At 36.0% G+C, this 20910-nt stretch overlaps 1 protein-coding gene across 1 annotated transcript in view; it reads left to right on the forward strand.

Moving 5' to 3' along the window:
- EYS (EGF-like photoreceptor maintenance factor) overlaps positions 1-20910 on the forward strand; it is a 1804868-nt gene that overhangs the window by 76904 nt on the left and 1707054 nt on the right. The window contains 1 exon segment of the mRNA XM_089333540.1: positions 13146-13260. Within this exon segment, the coding sequence (XP_089189666.1) occupies positions 13146-13260 (115 nt within the window).

Raw genomic sequence — 20910 nt, forward strand, 5'->3', positions numbered from 1 at the left:
CTCCTATTCGTCAAAGTGAATCAGCTATGATTCTGAGAGAAAAGAATTTTTTACTGAAACAGTCATTTAAGAGAGTAGAGTTACAAGACTAGTGAGCATGGGAAGGATCACAGAAACCAACAAGGGATGACTGATTATTCTGTGTTTCCAAAGGATCTGGAGACAGTTCCCTTCCGCATTCTGAGACAACTTTCCCAGAAGCTTTCCCACTGTAATCGGAACTCTTCTGCAGCAGTAGGAAAAAATAATAATAAAAAGATAAATTTCTTTCCTTAAGAAAGGTACATTCTAGTTTGCAGATATTATTTTAAAGAATTATCCAAAGTCCTTTTTAAAGGATAGTCTGCTGTTTTATGATTCAAAGGGAAGAAGCAGAGAGATCAGCTTGGAAGATACTATGATGACTATTTAGCATAAAGATGATGGTGACTGATGCTGTCACGGAGTTACTGGTGATTATGTTAAGGATATGTGGACTGTTCCAAGCAAGATTCAATGTCTTATTAAAAGATTCAATATGAGGCAAGAGATAAAAAATGAAAGTATAAATCTAAGGTTGCTTATTCAATTGGAAGGTTATGAGCAAACCTAAGTGGTTTGTAAAATAATAGGTAAAATCAGGAAATCTATGTGAAAGGAATAAGAAGAATAGAATCATCAAGTCAATGTTAGACATAATAGGGGAGATATAGTAATATAGCCTAGTGGAGATACTGAGATAGGCATCTAAGTCTGAGAATATTCCAAAAGAACTCTTTGTATTATTACCTCATAATATTTGTTTTATAAATTTAACATTAAAAAACCATAAAATAAATTAATGGAAAATAGAATTAAAAGACAAGCTTATTTTGTTCCAAAACTTCTTAAAAATGCATGTATATTTTTATCATAGTATAGAACTTCCATAATCTTTTTTAAAGATCCCTCACATCCAACTGGAAATATTGAGGTAGGCATTCAAGTATGTCTCAATTTTAGAGATATGTGAACTACATATATTCCTTGGAAGCCAGTGACATAGATAATGTCTTCTCAAAACAAAGAACCCAAATAAGATTATATCAGAATAAGCCTACAAAAAGAGGTGAGTAGTTTTTAAACTGAGACCTTGGAAAATTTTATGTTTAAGAAAACTTAGTGGCTGGAATATGAAACCAAAAGGCAAGGACCAGTGAGTTGAGTATCAACAACACAGAGTATCAACAGTGAAGCTGCAACATAGTTTGAGAATATTAAGGCAGTGCTAGACTGTCTCAAAATATGTGTTTAGGTCTAGTTTGGAAAAAAAGTGACAACTGATCTCTGCAATTGGCAACTGGAGGTAATGGTTTCCATGAAAAAAGCAGTTTGACAGAAAGGTAAGGGAAAATTGATTAGAATGGGAAGACATGTACTTTTCCTGTAAAAGGCAGCAACAAGATAGAATAATGGACTGGTAACTGAAGTACATCCAAAATAGGTCATTTTTTAAATAGTAATAAATCTGAATAAGGCATAATGCATGCACAGGGATGTTGGCTTAGCTAGATTTGCAGAGATTAAATCAATTGTGTTAGGATGAAGAGTAATATATTTGTACCAATCTAGGTTGCTTTGAATATGTCATTATTGACTCATTTTGAAATCAGAATATACACTCCATTTCTAATTTAAAAAAAGAAATGAATTTTTATGAGGAGGTGTAAAATAGCTATACAGATGAATGTGAGGGAAATTTAGTATGACTAATGTAAAGCAATAAAATTATCCTGAAGTTAGTGAACATTAATGTAAAATAACTTTAGTATAGAGTAATGTATGTTATGCTCAAATCCTGTGTAGTTATCCTAAAGAAACAGGGTGTTGAATTAAACTAAGGCTAGGACTTGACCAGATTAAAACAGTGGAGGAAAAGGAATAAGTGATTTAAGAATGTATGTAAAAGGTAGTAATAGATTATATTCTTAGAATTGCATCTATGAAGTACATTGAATCTTTGTATATTAATCTCATATTTAAATGAGAAAGTATCAGATGGTAATAAAAATTTTAAAAAAGTTGAAGAAACAAAAGAAATCGACCTTATAAAATAATTCATGTAGAGAAGAAAGAATGTGATGGAAATGAGAGGTATTGAAGTCTTTTATACTCAATGAATTATAGAATTAAAGAATTGCTGAAATATAGAAGAACTTGAGGAGGAAAACTAAGGAGACAAAAATAGATACTTGAAATTAAGATCATGGGTTTCACATCATCAACTAGACATAGTAACTCACGATGATAGTGTGTAGAATACTAGAGTGGGAGAAGGTTATGTTAGGGTAAAGACAGATTTTTCAACTGAGATACTATTCTTTGAGAAGAATATTGTAAATATTGTAAATCAATCACTTGGGTATATATTGAAATACCTAAGTAAGATATTCAAGTTGTCTCCCTGCATTGGCAATTGCAATAATGAAAATTTGAAATAAGTCCTGCCATTGGTGCAACATGATGAACCTTGAGAGCATTATGCTAAGGAAAATAAATCAGATGGAAACAAACAGTGTGGGTGTTGTGAAGAGTTCACAGAGCTCAAAGGATAGTCTTTGGCTATTCCTTCAAAGAGAGTGAGAGGAATTGCAGGACTATGTGTCCCACAGGTGGCCAGTTCTAAGGCACTGTAGGACACAACTCCAGTGCAGCATTCTAGGTCCATTTGTCACCTCTTGGGTGGAAGTGCAAGGGTAGGGAAAGGAAAGACATTCTGACATGAAATACAGGGTTCTTATTTCCTCACTACACACTAGAGCTGGAAGTATTTGTATCCTAATACCACATGCCAGCTGTGAAGGCTACCATAAATTATACTACTGTTTTGCACACTCACATACACATACAAACACATATACATTTATTTAATCAGTATTTCGTCAATGTAATGACTCCACTAATTTCTATATATCAAAATAATCACATTGTGAACATTTAGAAAGAAATTAAAAAACATAAACCAGGATATAAATTTTCTTTAAAAGATTTATTTATTTATTTGAAAGTCAGAGTTACACAGAGAGAGAAGGAGAGGCGGTGGGGGCGGGTCTTGCATCCGCTGGTTCACTTGCCAACTGGCCACAACTTCCGGAGCTGAGCCGATCTGAAGCCAAGAACCCAGAGCTTCTTCTGGGTCTTTCACGCAGGTGCAGGGGCCCAAGGAATTGGGCCATCTTCTACTGCTTTCCCAGGCCATAACAGAGAGCTGGATTGTAAGTGGAGCAGCAAGGACTTGAACTGGTACCCATAATAGGATGCTGGCACTGTAGGCAGTGACTTTACCTGCTTAGCCACAGCACTGACCCCAGATATAAATTTTAATACAATTAACTGGTATCATTCTTGTATATTTTTTCAAGTCTGAAAATAAATTTTAAACAAAATTTTTGAGAGTGATCATTTTAAAAATGATATAAACTTGATTATGAGAAATACAAATGCTATGCTTTTAACAATCAGGAATGTTATGATACAGAGATTTTTCCGTTTTAAACCTTCCCTTTCCGCCACTCAAACTCTAAGGCCTTTCATTGTATAATGATGTTTCATTTTAGTTTCTCAGCTTATTGTTTTTTGCTGTTTCCTACTCATTGAGCAGCAGTTATTATAATTTGCACTCCTGAAGTGTCAATTCAATGAATTAACATATCCTTTCTTTCCTTTATCAAGTCAGTTTCATCACTTCATTGGGCTGTGATAAGTCTCACCATGGCAGCTATAGGTAGAGTTAGGGTTTTCAGTTTATGTAACATTAAAGCTAATTAAGTATGCACTGTGACTTTGAAATAGAACACTAGATCCTCAGAAATGTATAACTCAACATATTTTCCTTCAGTGGATGATGAAGCTCTATTTTCACATGGATTTTGAAAATAGCAGCCGCATATTTGGATCAGGAATGTATTAACTATTGGAACACGTCCACTTGATCACACAATAATTCTCACAAACAGAAAATCTTCATTTATTGGAGTTAATTATTTTAAAGCCTAGACTGCAAGATTTTCCTTCACGTGAAATCAATATACCATTTTATAAGGTCAATGTTCCCTTTTGAATAAATCATTTTGAAACTTAACACAAATAAGTTTATTATCATTTAAATTTTGGACTCATTTCAGATTTTGATTACAAACTACATTATAATGAAAAATATCTAGAATATAGTTGACATACTCATCAGGAGTACCTTCTGCTACTATTAAAATTATTTCATGTTTTCAGGGACTATTACAGATGACCGATGTCTTCTTCTAATCTGGTTCCCTAGGTGCCTTATATTGAGAACATATCTTTCCATCAGTATAACCTTTCCAACATTAGTCCTGGATTTATTAGTGTTCCTGAAAATAATAAATAACAAAACACAGCAGAAGTTAGTACAGGCATACACATGCATGTTGAATTACAACCAAGCAATCACTAAGTCTTCTAGGGCCCACGTGATTAAGGAAACCTTAGTCCTGCAGTGTCCTGCACAGCTTTTCGTGTCTCCTGATACCAACACCCTCTACTGTGCTCTCTGGATCTCGTTTTGTCATCAGCAAGCCTTCCAACACCCACAATATCTTTTCTATTCTTTTTTTTTTTTTTCTGACAAACGTGAGGACAGTTCTTCTTCTAGCCCTTTAGTTGTCACTGTTCATTCTTCCACAACTTATGTCCTACATGCAAAGCAGTATATAGATAGTCTTGCCTTTGTTGCCATGAGCAGAATAGATTTCATTCTACTTCTGCAAACCACAGTCATTTTAACATATGACACCAGTTTTAGCATTCTCTTTGGAAATATTTCTTGAAGTTTTTGAGATCCATCTTGGAAATCTGCTCTCCTTGATTGTATAAATTCAGAGGATCATTTTTTATTGATTTACTTCTCTTCCTTACCACAGTCATACCCTATAATCCATATTGATCTGTAACTGCATATTCACACATACCCAATTTAAATGTCTCCACTGTTCACCACTTCATGAATTTCAAGCTCATTAACTTATTAAAGGTCAGAGTTTTGCAGTTCTTTTAAAAACCATTAAGCACCTCCAATCATTTTACTGTACTGATTCTGTTCTGTTCATCTCTTAATGTAGGTCTTCATTTTCCTTCGTAAAATACACTGTGTGTCCACTCACCTTTATATTCCTTCTCTCCCTTGTTATCTGTTATATTGACCAGAAAACACCAAGGCTGTTTAATTCTGTATCCAGCCAGTTAAGCCTTTGCCTGCTCTCATAAATATCTAATATAGCATTTCAATGTATTCTAAATTAATGATCAATTTTAGAGCCATGGACAAGCATGCTTTTCTGCTAGTCATCTTTTAGCCTTGTCTTTGATTTCTCTTTACCATTATCTTTCTTTTTTTAAATTTTACACTCTCTTTTTTAAATTATTTTATTTTATTTATTTTTTTTTTTTACAGGCAGAGTGGACAGTGAGAGAGAGAGAGACAGAGAGAAAGATCTTCCTTGTCCGTTAGTTCAACCCTCAACGGCTGTTAGGGCAGGCGCACTGTTGCCAGCGCACCGCGCTGATCTGAAGCCAGGAGTCAGGTGCTTTTCCTGGTCTCCCATACAGGTGCAGGGCCCAAGCACTTGGGCCATCCTCCACTGCACTCCCGGGCCACAGCAGAGAGCTGGCCTGGAACAGGAGCAACCGTGACAGAATCCGGCGCCCCAACTACGACTAGAACCCGGGGTGCCGGCGCCGCCCATTTTTTTCAACCCACTTGTTGTCCATCAGCAAACTCTTGAAATATCCCCATATATGCAAGCACTTTTATGTCCTTAATATATATCATGGATATGAATATTATGTCAAGCCAACATAAATTCTTATCCAGAACATGTCCATAGCCTCATACTAGACCTTCTTCTTTTGACCCTTTATTCAAGTGTATGTAGAATAGCATGTAAAAGCCTCATTAGACAGCTAATATTTTCCCAGAGTTTTGAATGAGGTGAAGAGACATACAGCTATATAGAGAAAGGGTGCTCATAGAATAGAGAGTACCCTATGCAAATTTTCTAGCCAAGTTAAGCTATGCTAATGAACCTAGTGTAACTGATTTGGAGAAATCAAGGGGAATTAGTAAAAATTAAAATAGACAGGAAACCAAAAATATTGGTACATTTAAATCAGGCATACTATCTTAAGGTTTTTGAGTTTTAATCTATAAAATGAGAAGTATTGTAATGTTGCTGTCAAATGAGTTACACTGTTTGGTTTGTATCTTAAGATTATAGTTTGTGGGCCAGTGCTGTGGCATAGTGGATAAAGCTGCCGCCTGCAGTGCTGGCATCCCATATGGCACTGGTTCAAATCCCAGATGCTCCACTTCTGATACAGCTCTCTCCTATGGCCTGGGAAAGCAGTAGAAGATGGCCCAAGTCCTTGGGCCCCTGCACCCACGTGGGAGACCCAGAAGAAGTTCCTGGCTCCTGGCTTCAGATGGGCACAGCACCAGCCGTTGCAGCCAACTGAGGTGTGAACAACCAATGGATGGAAGACCTCTCTCTCTGCCTCTCCTTCTCTTTCTATGTAACTCTGACTTTCAAATAAATAAATAAATCTACATATTCAAAGGCTTCTGTTAGAAAGATATTATGATAATCTAAGTAGGAGAAGACTAGTATTACTGCCTTGGATTAGAATTGCAGACAAGAATGGTAAGAAGATACTGGACTATGGATTTTTTTAAATTTTTATTTACTTGAGAGGTGGAACCACAGAGAGAAATAGAGACAGAGAGAAAGGTCCTCCATCCCCTGGTCCACTCCCCAAATGGCTGCAATTGCCAGAACTAGGCCAATCCAGAGCCTGAGCCAGGAGCTTCTTTTGGGTTTCCCACTCAAGGTATAAGTACTGGGGCCACCCTCCACCACTTTCCCAGGCCACAGGCTAAGAGCTGGATCAGAAGAGAAGCAGTCGGGACAAGAAGAGCCCTCATGGGATACCAACACTGCAGGCAGAGGCTAGCCCACCATGCCATTTGCCAAGCCGTGAATAATTTTTAAGATGTCATCAAAATATATTTGCTTAGGCTTGATTGAGAGAGTGAAAGAGTAAACCTGATAGCCCTACAGTTTTTGACCTAAGAAGCTAGAGTACAGTTGTCATCATCTTACATTGTGAAAGCTGTGGGCTGAATCAAAATTAGTTTTCTTCCTCATCATCTCTTTTCTACAAAGAAAAGTGTTGAATGTGTTTTAAAATCATATTGCTCTCCTGCCACTGTCATTGAATGGATTCCCAAAACAAAAATGAAATAAAAAGCATTCAAAATGCATCCAAGGGGAGCCATCTTTGCTCCTGCCTATTTCTTCCATATTATATCTCACTGTACTCCCCCACGTTATTGAACTCCCATTACTTTGATCTTTGAGTTGTTTCCCTCATGTATTTCTTGCTTCAAGATTTCGCATTGTCTGGCCCCCTTTCAGAAGAACATTATTCTTCAAAATTCCCACTTCATTAAGTATCTCTTCAAACATGATAGCCTCAAATGTGTCTTCTCTGTGAATCCTGACAAATATGAAACAACACTTTGAGTTACTCTCTCCACTGTTACCTGGTTTTATTTTACTCATTTATTTTACAGTATTTATACACAATTATCATAATATTTATGTGTTTATAATTTTCTCTTCCCTCCTACATAGCTAATATACTCTAGGGAGATTGTTTACTTTTTTAAAATAATTTCAACATTGAATTGCTATATTGTAGAATTAAAATTAACATTAGTTTAAATTAACATTAGGTTAATTTTAATTACCAAATGTAGATTTTTTGTCTAATAACTTTATTTTAAAGTTTAAACAACCATGTGATGTGAATTATTTGGATTTTTAGATCCAAATAATTTTATATCAAAAATAAGTTGATGTAGTGAGAAAGTCTATATATAAGTCTGTACATCTGTCTCTGATTCAAGTCAAAATGAGTAAGCTTGCAGTAGTACTGCAAAAGTTCCATTGGAAGAATGTCTTTATTTACTTCAAAGGCTTTTTTCTTAAGGAGTGAAATAGGTACATGAGAGTGTTGAAATTGATACAAGAAACTCTGTGTCAGAATCTCCATCAATGTGTGATTGATTACCCCAAAGATAAAAGCGAACTGCAATGCTTGATTTGAGACAAAAATTACAACTCAGTTATCCTAGAACCGTCCAGACCAGAAAAAAAAAATGTGCCAAAAATCCTCTGCAAGTTCAATTTAACAGGCAGAAGACACCTTTTGGATTTAGTTGAAAACTATCTCCTTTCTAATTCCTAGAACAGTATAGAGTTAAAAAAGAAACTTTTCAGTGGCTGGAAAACTTTAAGCAAGAATATACTCCCAAACGAACACTGATAGTGTGACATACTTTGCCTTTAAATCTTTAAAAATTAATTTTTAATTTTCATTTTTTGTTGTTTTATGGAAAGATTTCTACATTATGTTTTTTTTTTTTACATCATTCATTTGGAAGGCTAAATGACACAGGGAGAGTGAGAGACACATACAGAGAGGCAGAGAGAAAGAAACAGAGATCTTTCACTTGCTGATTCATTCTCCAAATGGCCACAACAGACAGAGCTAACCCATGCTGAACCAGGAGCCAGGAACTCCATTCAGATCTCCCACATGGATAGCAGACCCCAAGTACTTGGCCCATTATCCACTGCTTTCTCAAGTGCATTAACATGAAGTGGGTCAGAAGTAGAGCAGCCAGAATTTGAACTGGCAGTCTCATAATGGGATGCTGGCACCACAAGCAGAGGCTTAATCTTCTGTGCCACACACTGGCCCCTACTCATTATATTAATACATTAATGCTTCTTCATTAACATTACATGTCAGTAAACTATTGCACTTTAATTATTACTTTTATTAAATCTATGAGTATCCTTTGATATTTTGAAAAAATACCCTTTTAAAATGTGTACTTAGATTTTTTTCCATTGATCATCATTTTTAATTATGAATTCTATGAGTTTAAAAACAAATAGCTGCTGTAAGTAACAGTATTTCTGCTTTATTTGAAATATTTGCCAAAAGGCTGGTGATTGAATTTTCTTCTGGTCTCACTGCCACAATTATGCTCAGTGCTGTGTCTCCAACAGGGCTCAACAATTTTCATTAAAATCAGTAATGTGCAATCCACATAGAAGTCATTGAATTAAGTTTGGAATACTCTGTCCAAAAAGAAGAGAAAAGCTAATTGTTCAGTAAATATTGGCCTAAGGACAAAATGCAACCCATAGAGGGGGATTATTTAAGGTAATTACAGGAGGTACTTTCAGGAGAAGAGAGAGAGAGAGAGATAATATAAAAGCATGCTTTCTTTCCTCGTAACTTTTCCACTAAAATATTTATTTGTAGTACCTGTGTTTATTCCCTTTTATGTGTCTTCTCAGATATCTTCTATTTTCCTATATAATATTTCCCTTTTTACCAGTAAAAATGACTTGTTATTTTCATAATAATCATGTGAATCTTTCATACCCTCCACTCGCAGTGTAGTTTTATATAAAATAAAACTATACATTGGATACTATAGAAACAGTGCTGTGAAAGGCATTTCCTTTCACTCTAAAATGCGCTGACTAAAATGGCTACTGGCCACTTTTAGTGGTTAAAATGAGTTTTATCTTACATTCCTTTACCATCTCAAGAAAAACAACTTATGCAAGTTTTTCTTGCCTTTTGAGCAAGGCAAGCCTTGTTAAGTTAGCATGGGGAATGTCAAGACAAAAACCAGAAAATAGTAAGTACTTTAACAATATAAATCATCTGACTATGTAAGGGTAGTTCAAAGTCAGTTCCACTAAAGCTCACTTGTGTGACATGAAGTCAAAGGCTTTCTGAAGTTAGGGACTGAAGTTTTGCAGCTACAGAAGATAAGAGATTGCAATTATAGTAGGGAACGGAGCGGTGACTGCAAAACTTTCAGACTGATTGCCTTTCTAATGCTTCAACTTTGTTGGACCATTTGTACTGCCACTCACTGAAGTATGCCTCACTTGCACACTGCTGCAATGAGACCAGAAACTTGATGAGTTAGCAAAGGAAAATATTTCATGCAAGAAAGGCCAGAGTGAAGAGAGGAAATTGAGTCAAAATGAAGTGAATACAGCATGAGATAACTAGGTAGTCTCTGAACGACAGATGGGACAACATAAATAACAATGTTCAAGATGTGTAAAGAGATCCAGAAGGAGCACACAGGTTAGACACAACTAAGACAGCACAACTAGACAGCAACTAAAATTTTCAATCAAATAGTTCAGTTGAAAATTTGAAGGGGAAATGGTGACTCAAATTATGGAAATCTGCAATATTCATAGTAATGGGACATGTATTTTAAAGTAAAGGAAGGAATAGTGAAATGCAAGTCTTTGACAATTGTGTGCTACATGTTCACAATGTAAATTTCTTCTGAACTTACAAAAAGTTAATTTGTGCCTCTAGACAACTTTGGAAACTTCTACCATCAGTGTTTCCTATCCACCTAACTTGTGTCAGTTTTCTCTTGAAACATTCTAGATCTATTTCTTTATTTTTGTATTCTCTTACTAAAAGATTAAACCATGAGAGAAATGGATTTGCTCACTCAGCTATCCCACAAGCTTAAAAAGCATTTTGAAATCCATAGATATTTATTGAATAAATTAGAAAACAAATGATTAAAAAGTTGAGTATCTTGAAGAATGGGTGAAGGAAATCCAAGAGGCAAATAATTGCAGCTCCAGGGGTAAATACGATCATTATAAAGGAGAAGCAATAGTTAGCCAAACAGGATATTTTATTGAGCTGGAGAAAGTACTGAGTGTATTGTATTTAAAATAGTCTCTAGCCAACCCTCAAATTGATGATAAAGGCTCAGACAAAAATCTATCAAGCTTCATGGCAGAAAAAAACAATTTGTCCTGAAAGGAAAAGTACTCAGGGTGACATCTCACTATTTACTAGAAATAACAATATGCTTGAGGACATTGGAATAGCATTTACAGCTTTGGAAACAGTGGGAGGCATCTGTATACTACCAAGAGGAAACATCATTTCCCTCAAATCTTATACCAGACTGCAATGTATCGATAATGAGAAAAATATTTCTGAGTGTGGAAAAACTCAGAAAGAACCCTCTTCCAAGTATAGTGTCTGAACAAAAAAATTTGCAAATATTCTTAGTAAACATAAAATGATGGGGGGGCATGACATGATAGCAGTGGTAGTGTGGCATACCAGGTAAAGCTGCTGCCTGCTGACAGGCATCCCATATGGGTACTGGTTCTTGTCCCAGCTGCTCTACTTCCAATCCAACTCCCTGATAATGGCCTGAGAAAAGCAGTGGAAGATGGCCCAAGTACTTGGGCCCCTGTCTTCCATGTGGGAGACCTAGATGAAGCTCCTGGCTCCTGGCTTTGGCCTGGGCAAGCCCTGACCATTCTAGTCATCTAGGGATGAACCAGCAGATCGAAGTTCGCTCGCCCTCCCTCCCTCTCTCTCGTCTCTTTCTGTAACTCTGAATTTCAAATAAATAAATCTTCAAAAAAAAAAAAAAGGCTAGCACATCAAATACAGTAACTCTACTAAACATGGAAAGTATCATTCATCACATTTTTTTTTTTCAAATCTCTAATATCAGTTTAGGTCAAAGTTGATTTTATTCTTATTTTTTTTAAAGAGTAAAATTAAGACCATACATTGAAGACATAGTTTACAATATTCCTTCCAATACAAATCAATCTGGTTTTATTGGCTGAGAAACAAGTATGCATCAAAAAATTAATGATTAAAATGATCAGGGTGAGGTTACACCTCACTCCAGTTAGAATGGCTCTCATACAGAAATCAACAAAAAATAAATGCTGCTGAGTATGTTGGGGAAGAGGTACTCTGGTCCACTGTTGGTAGGAATGTAAACTGGTACAGCCACTATGGAAGACAGTGTGGAAATATCTCAGAAATCTGAATATAAACCTACAACATTGCCGGCGCCGTGGCTCACTAGGCTAATTGGCACACTGGGTTCTAGTCCTGGTCGGGGCACCGGATTCTGTCCCGGTTGCCCCTCTTCCAGGCCAGCTCCCTGCTGTGGCCAGGGAGTGCAGTGGAGGACGGCCCAAGTGCTTGGGCCCTGCACCCCATGGGAGACCAGGAGAAGCACCTGGCTCCTGCCATCGGATTAGCGCGGTGCGCCGGCCGCAGCGCGCTGGCCACGGCAGCCATTGGAGGGTGAACCAACAGCAAAAGGAAGACCTTTCTCTCTGTCTCTCTCTCTCACTGTCCACTCTGCCTGTCAAAAAAAAAAAAAAAAAAAAAAACCCACAACATGGTCCAGCCATCCACTCCTGGGAATTTACCCAAACCCAAAGAAATCAGTATGTGTAAGTGTTATCCCCAGAGTCATTGCAATACAATTCAAAATAGGTAAGATGTGGAATCAACACAGATGTCCATCAACTGTTAACTAGATAATGAAATTATTGTATACACACACACACACACACACTATGGCGTACTACTCAGCTGTAAAAAGAAAAAAAAATGACATCCTGTCTTTTGTAACAAGATAGATGCAACTAGAAACCATTATACTTAGTGAAATAAGTCCCAAAATGACAGATATCATGTTTTTCTTGATCTGATGCAAGTCATGGAGTACCTGAAATGCAATGTATTGAAGTGAAATAGACATTTTGAGATTCAATGATTGTTTATAGCCCTTGTCTCTTCCATTGAGGGACAGTGATTTTTTTTTCCTCTTCATACTACTTGTTGAATTATTTTACTTAGTGTATGGTTAACTATATGATCATTAAATAAACTGAAAATACATCTTTGTAAAAATTAAGAATGGAAATGTGAAAAGAAAGAGGATGAGAGGTGATGGAGCATGGTGGGAGGGAGGGTGGGGGAAGTGTCACTGTGTTCCTAAATCTGTATATATGAAATACATGAAACTTTTATAATTTAAACAAAATTTTTAAAAAAAGGAAATAAAATTTAAAAAAGAAATTATCACAAAGGACCTATTGTATATAATTTAAAGGATATTTATTTCAGAAGACAGTTAATGACCTTTTATGGAAATATTTAAATTACAAGTTTCCTACTATGTACTTATGTATTTACAGTTGCATCCCAGGAGTTACTGGAAAAATTGGTGAGAAAGTCATTGACCACTGTAGACTACTCAGCATCAACTGCCTGGATGAGAGATGGCGTTTCAGTATAATTGGAGGATTCGAAGTAAGTAATTTAATGCTTGGCAAAATAATTTAGCACTTCAAAATACAATAGCTTTAGCCAGTCAGTATTTCAAATGCTTTTATTCATTTAAGCCAGGGAAATATATTCTTTTTACTTCTTTAAGTGTGACACATAAAGTTTAGTAATTTAACTTACATAATTTATGTTGAGAGCATTAAAATATTCTAGCCAATGTTTTAGTATGAAATAGAGATATAACTAACTGATTCTGGATGATATATACATATCCATAAGAAGTCCCAGATCCTTATTTAAGAACCTAGAATCATATTGCCTTAAGCTCTCTAAATGGAAAACGGAATTAGTCTAGTGGTTGTTTGTCATTGTATATGAAATAGGCATTGTAGTGAGTAATTTTTGAAACGGCTTCTAAATATATAGTGTGTGTGCTACATGTCATAAGGTATATCCTAAAACCCAAAAATTCTACTAGCAAATACATCTATTATAGAAATTATCAGGTATTTACTAGGAGAGACAAAGACTACAATTTTCATTCCAAATCTGAAACAAACTGGTCTGTAGACAAAGTTTTAATTCATCACAACAAAGCCATACAATAGAATTATACAGAGTGTTTAAAATGAGTTAACAAAAGCTACATGTGTTAATGCTTGTAAATATAAAAAAAAAAAAAACTGTTGTGGTACAGTGTTTAATGTAGTACTGATTCACGTCCTGGCTGTTCTACCTCTGATCCGGCCCTCTGCTAACATGCTTGGGAAGTAGTGATGATGGCGCAAGTACTTGAGTACCTGACACTCATGTGGGGGACCCGGTTCCTGGCTTTGACCAAGCAGCCACAGTTGCTGCAGGTATTTGGGGGAATAAACCAGAAAGTGGAAGATTTTCTCTTTCTCTCTCTCTGCCTTTCAAATAAATAATTATTTTTTGAGAACGTTTGAATTTTGAAAGCTTATTTAAGAATGAACCAAGTCTAGTGTGAAAGTTATCATCTGAAGTTTGAAACACAAATATTTGCAGTGTTGTATGATTACATACATATATAACAAAAGTATAAACATACACATGACACTTCTACTGGCCAGGTTTTATAGAAAGGCTGTCCAAAAGAGAACAGGTGGGTCAGTGCTATCAGGGGGAGTACAGAGGAACTTTATAGATGTCTGTAAGGCTTCATTAATAATATTTTTAAGAATAAAGATGGTAGGGACATGGGGTTATTTTTACTATTTTTCTACATTTCTGTAGTATACATACTTAACGAAAACATGTAGTATTTGACTTTCTGTTCTGGCTTATTGCTCCCTTATATGCTGGAACTAAAATTAGAAATTAGAAAACATCAAAAACTACAAGAAAAGAAAGAGGACTGTGTGAAATAGTATGGTCACAAATACATTTTTGTCAAACTTTTATGTCTGTCAAACAAATGGTTAAAAATGATATCCTACTATAGTTCTTTTTTTAACTTTTATTTAATAAATATAGAGTTACAAAGTACAGCTTTTGAAGTACAGTGGCATTTTCTGCCCCATAAATTCCCTCTCACCCACAATCATCCCATCTCCCACTCCCTCTCCCATTCCATTCACATCAAGATTCGTTTTCAATTATCTTTATATGCAGATCAATATATTAGTTAAATATTTCAACAGTTTGTGCCCACAAAGAAACACAAAGTGTAAAGTACTGTTTGAGTACTAGTTATAGCATCAATTCACATTGAACGACACATTAAGGACAGAGATTCTACATGGGGAGTAAGTGCACAGTGACTCCTGTTGTTGACTTAACAATTGTTTATGGCGTCAGTAATCACCCTAGGCTCATGTCATGAGTTGCCAAGGCTATGGAAGCCTTTTGAGTTTGCCAACTTCGATCTTATTTAGACAAGGCCATAGTCAAAGTGGTAATTTTCTCCTCCCTTCTTAGAAAGGTACCTCATTCTTTGATGGCCTGTTCTTTCCTCTGGGATATCACTTGCAGAGATCTTTGATTCAGGTGTTTTTTTTTTTTTTTTTTTTTTTTTTTTTTTTTTTTTTTTTCCCCAGAGTGTCTTGGCATTCCATCCCTAAAATACTCTCATGGGCTCTTCAGCCAGATCAGAATAACTTAAGGGCTGATTCTGAGGCCAGAGTGCTGTTTGGGACATCTGCCGTTCTATGAGTCTGCTGTGTATCCTGCTTCCCATGTTGGATTGTTCTCTCTTTTTCATTCTATCAGTTAGTAATCGTAGACAGTAGCCTTGTTTATGTGATCCCTTTGACTCTTAGTCCTATCAGTATGATCAATTGTGAACTGAAATTGATCACTTGGACTAGTGAGATGGCATTGGTACACGCCACCTTGATGGGATTGAATTGGAATCCCCTGGCACATTTCTAACTCTATCATTAGGGATAAGTCCAATTGAGCATGTGCTGAACTGCGCAACTCCTCCCTCTCTTATTCCCACTCTTAAATTTAACAGGGATCACTTTTCACTTAAACTTAAACACCTAAGAATAATTTTGTGTTAATTACAGAGTTCAACCAATAGTATTAAGTAGAACAAAAAATTACTAAAAGGGATAAATATTAAGTTGTTCATCGACAGGACAAGGGCTGATCAAGTCACTGTTTCTCATAGTGTCCATTTCACTTCAACAGGTTTCCTTTTAGGTGTTCGGTTAGTTGTCACCAATCAGGGAGAACATATGATATTTGTCCTTTTGGACTGGCTTATTGCACTCAGCATGATGTTTTCCAGATTCCTCCGTTTTGTTGCAGATGACCGGATTTCATTTTTTTTTTTTTTTTTGTATTCTATAGAGTACATGTCCCATAATTTCTTTATCCAGTCTACTGTTGATGGGCATTTAGGTTGATTCCAGGTCTTAGCTATTGTGAATTCAGCTGCAATAAACATTAATGTGCAGGCAGCTTTTTTGTTTGCCACTTTAATTTCCTTTGGGTAAATTCCAAGGAGTGGTTTGGCTGGGTTGTATGGTAGGGTTATATTCAGATTTCTGAGGAATCTCCAGACTGACTTCCATAGTGGCTTTACCAGTTTGCATTCCCACCAACAGTGTGTTAGTGTCCCTTTTCCCCACATCCTTGCCACCATCTGTTGTTGGTAGATTTCTGTATGTGAAGCATTCTAACTGGGGAGAGGTGAAACCTCATTGTAGTTTTGATTTGCATTTCCCTGATGAGAGAGAGGAAGAAAAGGAAAAGAAAGGGCAAACAGAAAATCGGAGGAGAGAGGGAGGAAATAAAATATCAGATTCTTACAATTCTGTGAACTACCTTAAGTCTGTTATCTTTATATTTTAAAAAAGTTTTAAAAAGAAAACAAAGCAAAATCATAACTATTATATAGGAATGTGAGTGTTTTCATTATAAAAAATACTGAATGAGGAAATAGATATATGTACTCTGATTGGACTTTATACAATGTATATATTTACCAAACAAACACAGTGCCCCAGTAATATGTAGTGTGTCTATTAATTTTAGGGAAATATTTTCAAAAAATAATGAACAGCCAATTTTTCAAAAGGCCATGAATAAATTTATAATATGTGTCTTTGGCAAACTTACCTTGAATATAATGATGTTATTTCCAAACAATGTATAGATAAGGGAATAACTATTTGATAGCTCATAAAACTTTATTAAACTAGCACTCACTTCTAATCATTACCTTTTTATTTTGTCATGGCTCCCATTCCATCTGTGGAAAAATAAAATGTCTACTAATTTTTTCAGTTTTCCCAAGTGCATAAATTCTGATAGGGGACCATGAAGCTGGATTAGATCTAATGTTTATGATTCTACATATTAACTTTCTTGTATTATGTAAGTATTATTTTTAACATGAAGAATATAATTTCATTCTTTTTTTTTCCTTTAAACGTTTCTAGACTTTCCTTACTAGGACATTCTCTAATTATAATACCTCTCATAAACTGATTTGAAATTCTTTCTCATTGTCCATTTTTTGGATTCCTATTCTAGGACACTTTATGGGTATTTATCATTGCCTTTTCATCTTCCTTTGTTTTTAAGATTAATTATGTATTTGAAAATCAGAGTCACCGAGAGAGATTTTCTATCTGGTGGCTCACTCCCCAGATGGTTGCAATGGCTAGGGCTGGGTCAGGCTGGAGACAGGAGCCAAGAGCCAGGAGCTTCTCCCAAGGCTCCCACCTGGGTGGAAGGAGCCCAAGCACTTGGGCCATCTTTTACTGCTTGTCCCAGGCCATTAGCAGAGACCTGGGATGCTGGCATTGCAGGTGGCAGTTAAGCCAACTAAGCTGGCCCTGTCTTCATTTTCAAGTCTTCACCTCCACTTTTCCCTAGGAAGTCTCACCTAGTTTTGTACTTCAATCATTACTAGTTGTTGTTGACTTTATATCTTGTTTGGATTTATTTTTGAATATTGATTTCATCTTCAACATTGCACATATTTAGCATACATTGAACTGAGTCATTCAGATTTCCTTAACTTGCTAAACTTCACAGTCTGCGTGAAAGGTATTAGTAGCATCACACTTTGACTACCTTTTCTGGTTAGAAAAACAAGAATATCCCTCTTCTCTACCTTTCATCAAATTATCTCCTTTCTTCACATTGGTTTATTGATTGAGATATTTATCATTTTCCATTCTAAATATACCTTGCCTCAGTATTAGTTAATATGTTTATTTTTTTCAAAAATTGCCATCTATTATAAATCATTCTATATAAAATGAAAACTGGAAATGTCATATTTACTCAATATCCTAATTTATACTCTTTGAAGTTAGATATAGAAGAGTACAACAAACAAATGCACTTAAAAGTTAGAAAATATTATGATAGATCAGTATGAAAAACTGATGAAATAATAAGTAGTCTACTCCCAAGGCAGAAAAAAAAATATTTGGTTATTCAAAAAGATTGGTAAAAACATAAATCTCTCTCAAGTTTGATGAAAAGAAAAATGCAAAATGAACCAATGTCAGGATTCAAAAAGTAGATCTAAAATATTCTTAAGAAATAAAACATACAGACACATAACATTCAAAATTTAAGACTATAATTTGAACAATTTATATGAAATGTGAAAATTTCTTGAAAAACATGTTTTCAAATGTAGAAGAAAAAAAATCAGGACAACATAGTCAAACAAGAAATTTACTAAAAACATCCCCCTTAAAAAATTGCCAAACCAGATGTGTTGCTGGCAAAATCCATAATATATTTAGGGAAAATGTAATATCAATTATATGTAAAATATTGTAAATGGTAAAAGAGGAGTGAACAAATTTCAATTAGGTTTTATATGACTACTTTGACCATTATACTAAAATTGGACAAGGATATCATAGGAAGTAAATTTTAATATTCATTAATGGTATCTGCATAAAACTTTTCAACAAAATGATAATGAGTTGAATTCAGCAATGTATAAAATATTACCTTCAGTACAAGAAGGATTGTTTCTCTCAGAAATCAATGTTCATTCAGAACTGTATACCAGTTATTGGATTTCACCATATTCACAGAATATAAGACAAATCTCATGATCATGTAACTAGATAAAGAAAAAAATCAAAAAGAGAGAGAAAAGAAAAGTTACTATCCATTCATTACACAAAATCATTGTAATGGAGAAAAAAAACCGACTTCTAACTGATAAAGGATATCTAAAGAAATCTACAGGTAACATTGTCCTCATTGTGAAAGTTTGAGTCTTTTTTTTTTTAATTTATTTTTTATTTATTTATTTTTTTGACAGGCAGAGTGGAAAGTGAGAGAGAGAGACAGAGAGAAAGGTCTTCCTTTGCCGTTGGTTCACCCTCCAATGGCCACCGCAGCCGGCACGCTGCGGCCGGCGCACCGCGCTGATCCGATGGCAGGAGCCAGGTACTTATCCTGTGTCCCATGGGGTGCAGGGTCCAAGTACCTGGGCCATCTCCACTGTACTCCCTGGCCACAGCAGAGAGCTGGCCTGGAAGAGGGGCAACCGGGAAAGAATCCGGCGCCCCGACCCGGACTAGAACCCGGTGTGCCGGTGCTGCAAGGTGGAGGATTAGCCTAGTGAGCCGCGGCGCCAGCCAGTTTGAGTCTTTTCATACTCAGTTTGGCAAGGATCTTTACACTCACAAATTGTCTTCAATATTTTGCTAAAAAATCCTTACAGGTGCTAAAAAATCAAGAAACAAATGAAAATTTTAAAATAGGGTAAATAATAACTATATAGGAGTTTTGATATCATATGAAGCATATACCTAAAAGTGCCTCCTAAAATTATGAAACTCCCAAGAAGTACAAATAAGCAAAAAAAAAATGCTATTTTCTATGATATATTAGCTTCAAACATGAAATACATTAAACTCTGGTTAGGCACATGTGGCACTGGCCTCTTGTATTTCGCCTACTTTAAAGGATTCTGCTCATTAAAAGACAGGAAAAAGACAGCAATAACCAATTATTATCACATTATCACACTGAGTTTGCATTCAAGGTAAACATAATCTATGTATCTTCTACTTATTTGAGATAATCTAAAATATATGTCAATTGAAATAAAACAATATGAAAGTGTATCAAGGAAACACTAATAAAAATTGATTCCTGCATTAATTTCATGTAGAATATACTTTATAACTTATAATCATAAAATGATGAATTTTAATAAAAGATATTCTAATTCAAGATAAAGGTACAATAATTAAGATCTTGTGTGCACTTGCAAATGTAAGTTGAGGAGTATATAAATACTGAGAGAAGCACAAAGATAAATTAGTCTGGCCCCAGGCCAGTCTTACCTGTGATTTTTCAGGCCTGACCACAGGCAATTATGGTGCTTTATATGGCAGCCTTCATGGAGGGAAGCTGACCACAGACTTGGTGAGTAGCCAGCTCCTTCCATTTTACTTGAAGGGGATGCAGTGACAGATTAAGTTATGCCCACTACTTTTGCACCAGCTGTGCTCACAGTCACTCCTAACACAGTAACTTCATTCAAGGACCTCTTTATGGTAGTGAATGGACTCAGCTGAGCACTTTCCAGCCATCTCCAGGGAGAATGCCAGGGAGCCCAGGCTGAGGGATTTTTTTCTTCTTTCTAAGTCAGTACTCTTCCAATCTTCATTCTCTCTCTTCCATAAAGAGTCAGTCTTGTGTGGTTGGGCATTTGGCCTAATGGTAAAGATTATTTATGATGCCTGTGTCACAAATGAAATTACTGAGCAAGTTCAGAATCTGTTCCTAGATTAAGCTTCCTGCTAATGTGCACCCTTGGGTCATCAGTAGTGGCTCAAGTATTTGGGTGCTTGCCACTCTCCGGGTCACCCATGTTGCTATCCCAGCTTCCAGTTGGCTCCAGCCAGTGGTTGTGGGCATTTAGGGGTAACCGGTAGCAGATGGGACCTTTCTCTCTGCATCTGTCTCTAGCTCTGTCTTTGTTTGTCTATATCTGGCTCTGTGCCTCTCAAATAGTGAAAAAGTAAAAGTAAAAAATAAAGAGGTTGGTGCTTTGTTTGTGGCTTCTTGGCAATGACAGAGTTTTTCCAATTGCACCAAAGAAACCTGACTTGCAACCAGGGTTGTTTCCTGAGGGAAACTGGCCAGTGTCTTTTTCTGCCTTGTGGACATTATGCTGCATTAACTGAATGAAGACTTGAAAGTTCTTTT

The sequence above is a fragment of the Oryctolagus cuniculus genome, chromosome 5 (assembly GCF_051225735.1).
Source record: "Oryctolagus cuniculus isolate XC-2025 breed Fujian yellow rabbit chromosome 5, ASM5122573v1, whole genome shotgun sequence".
Lineage (NCBI taxonomy): Eukaryota > Metazoa > Chordata > Mammalia > Lagomorpha > Leporidae > Oryctolagus > Oryctolagus cuniculus.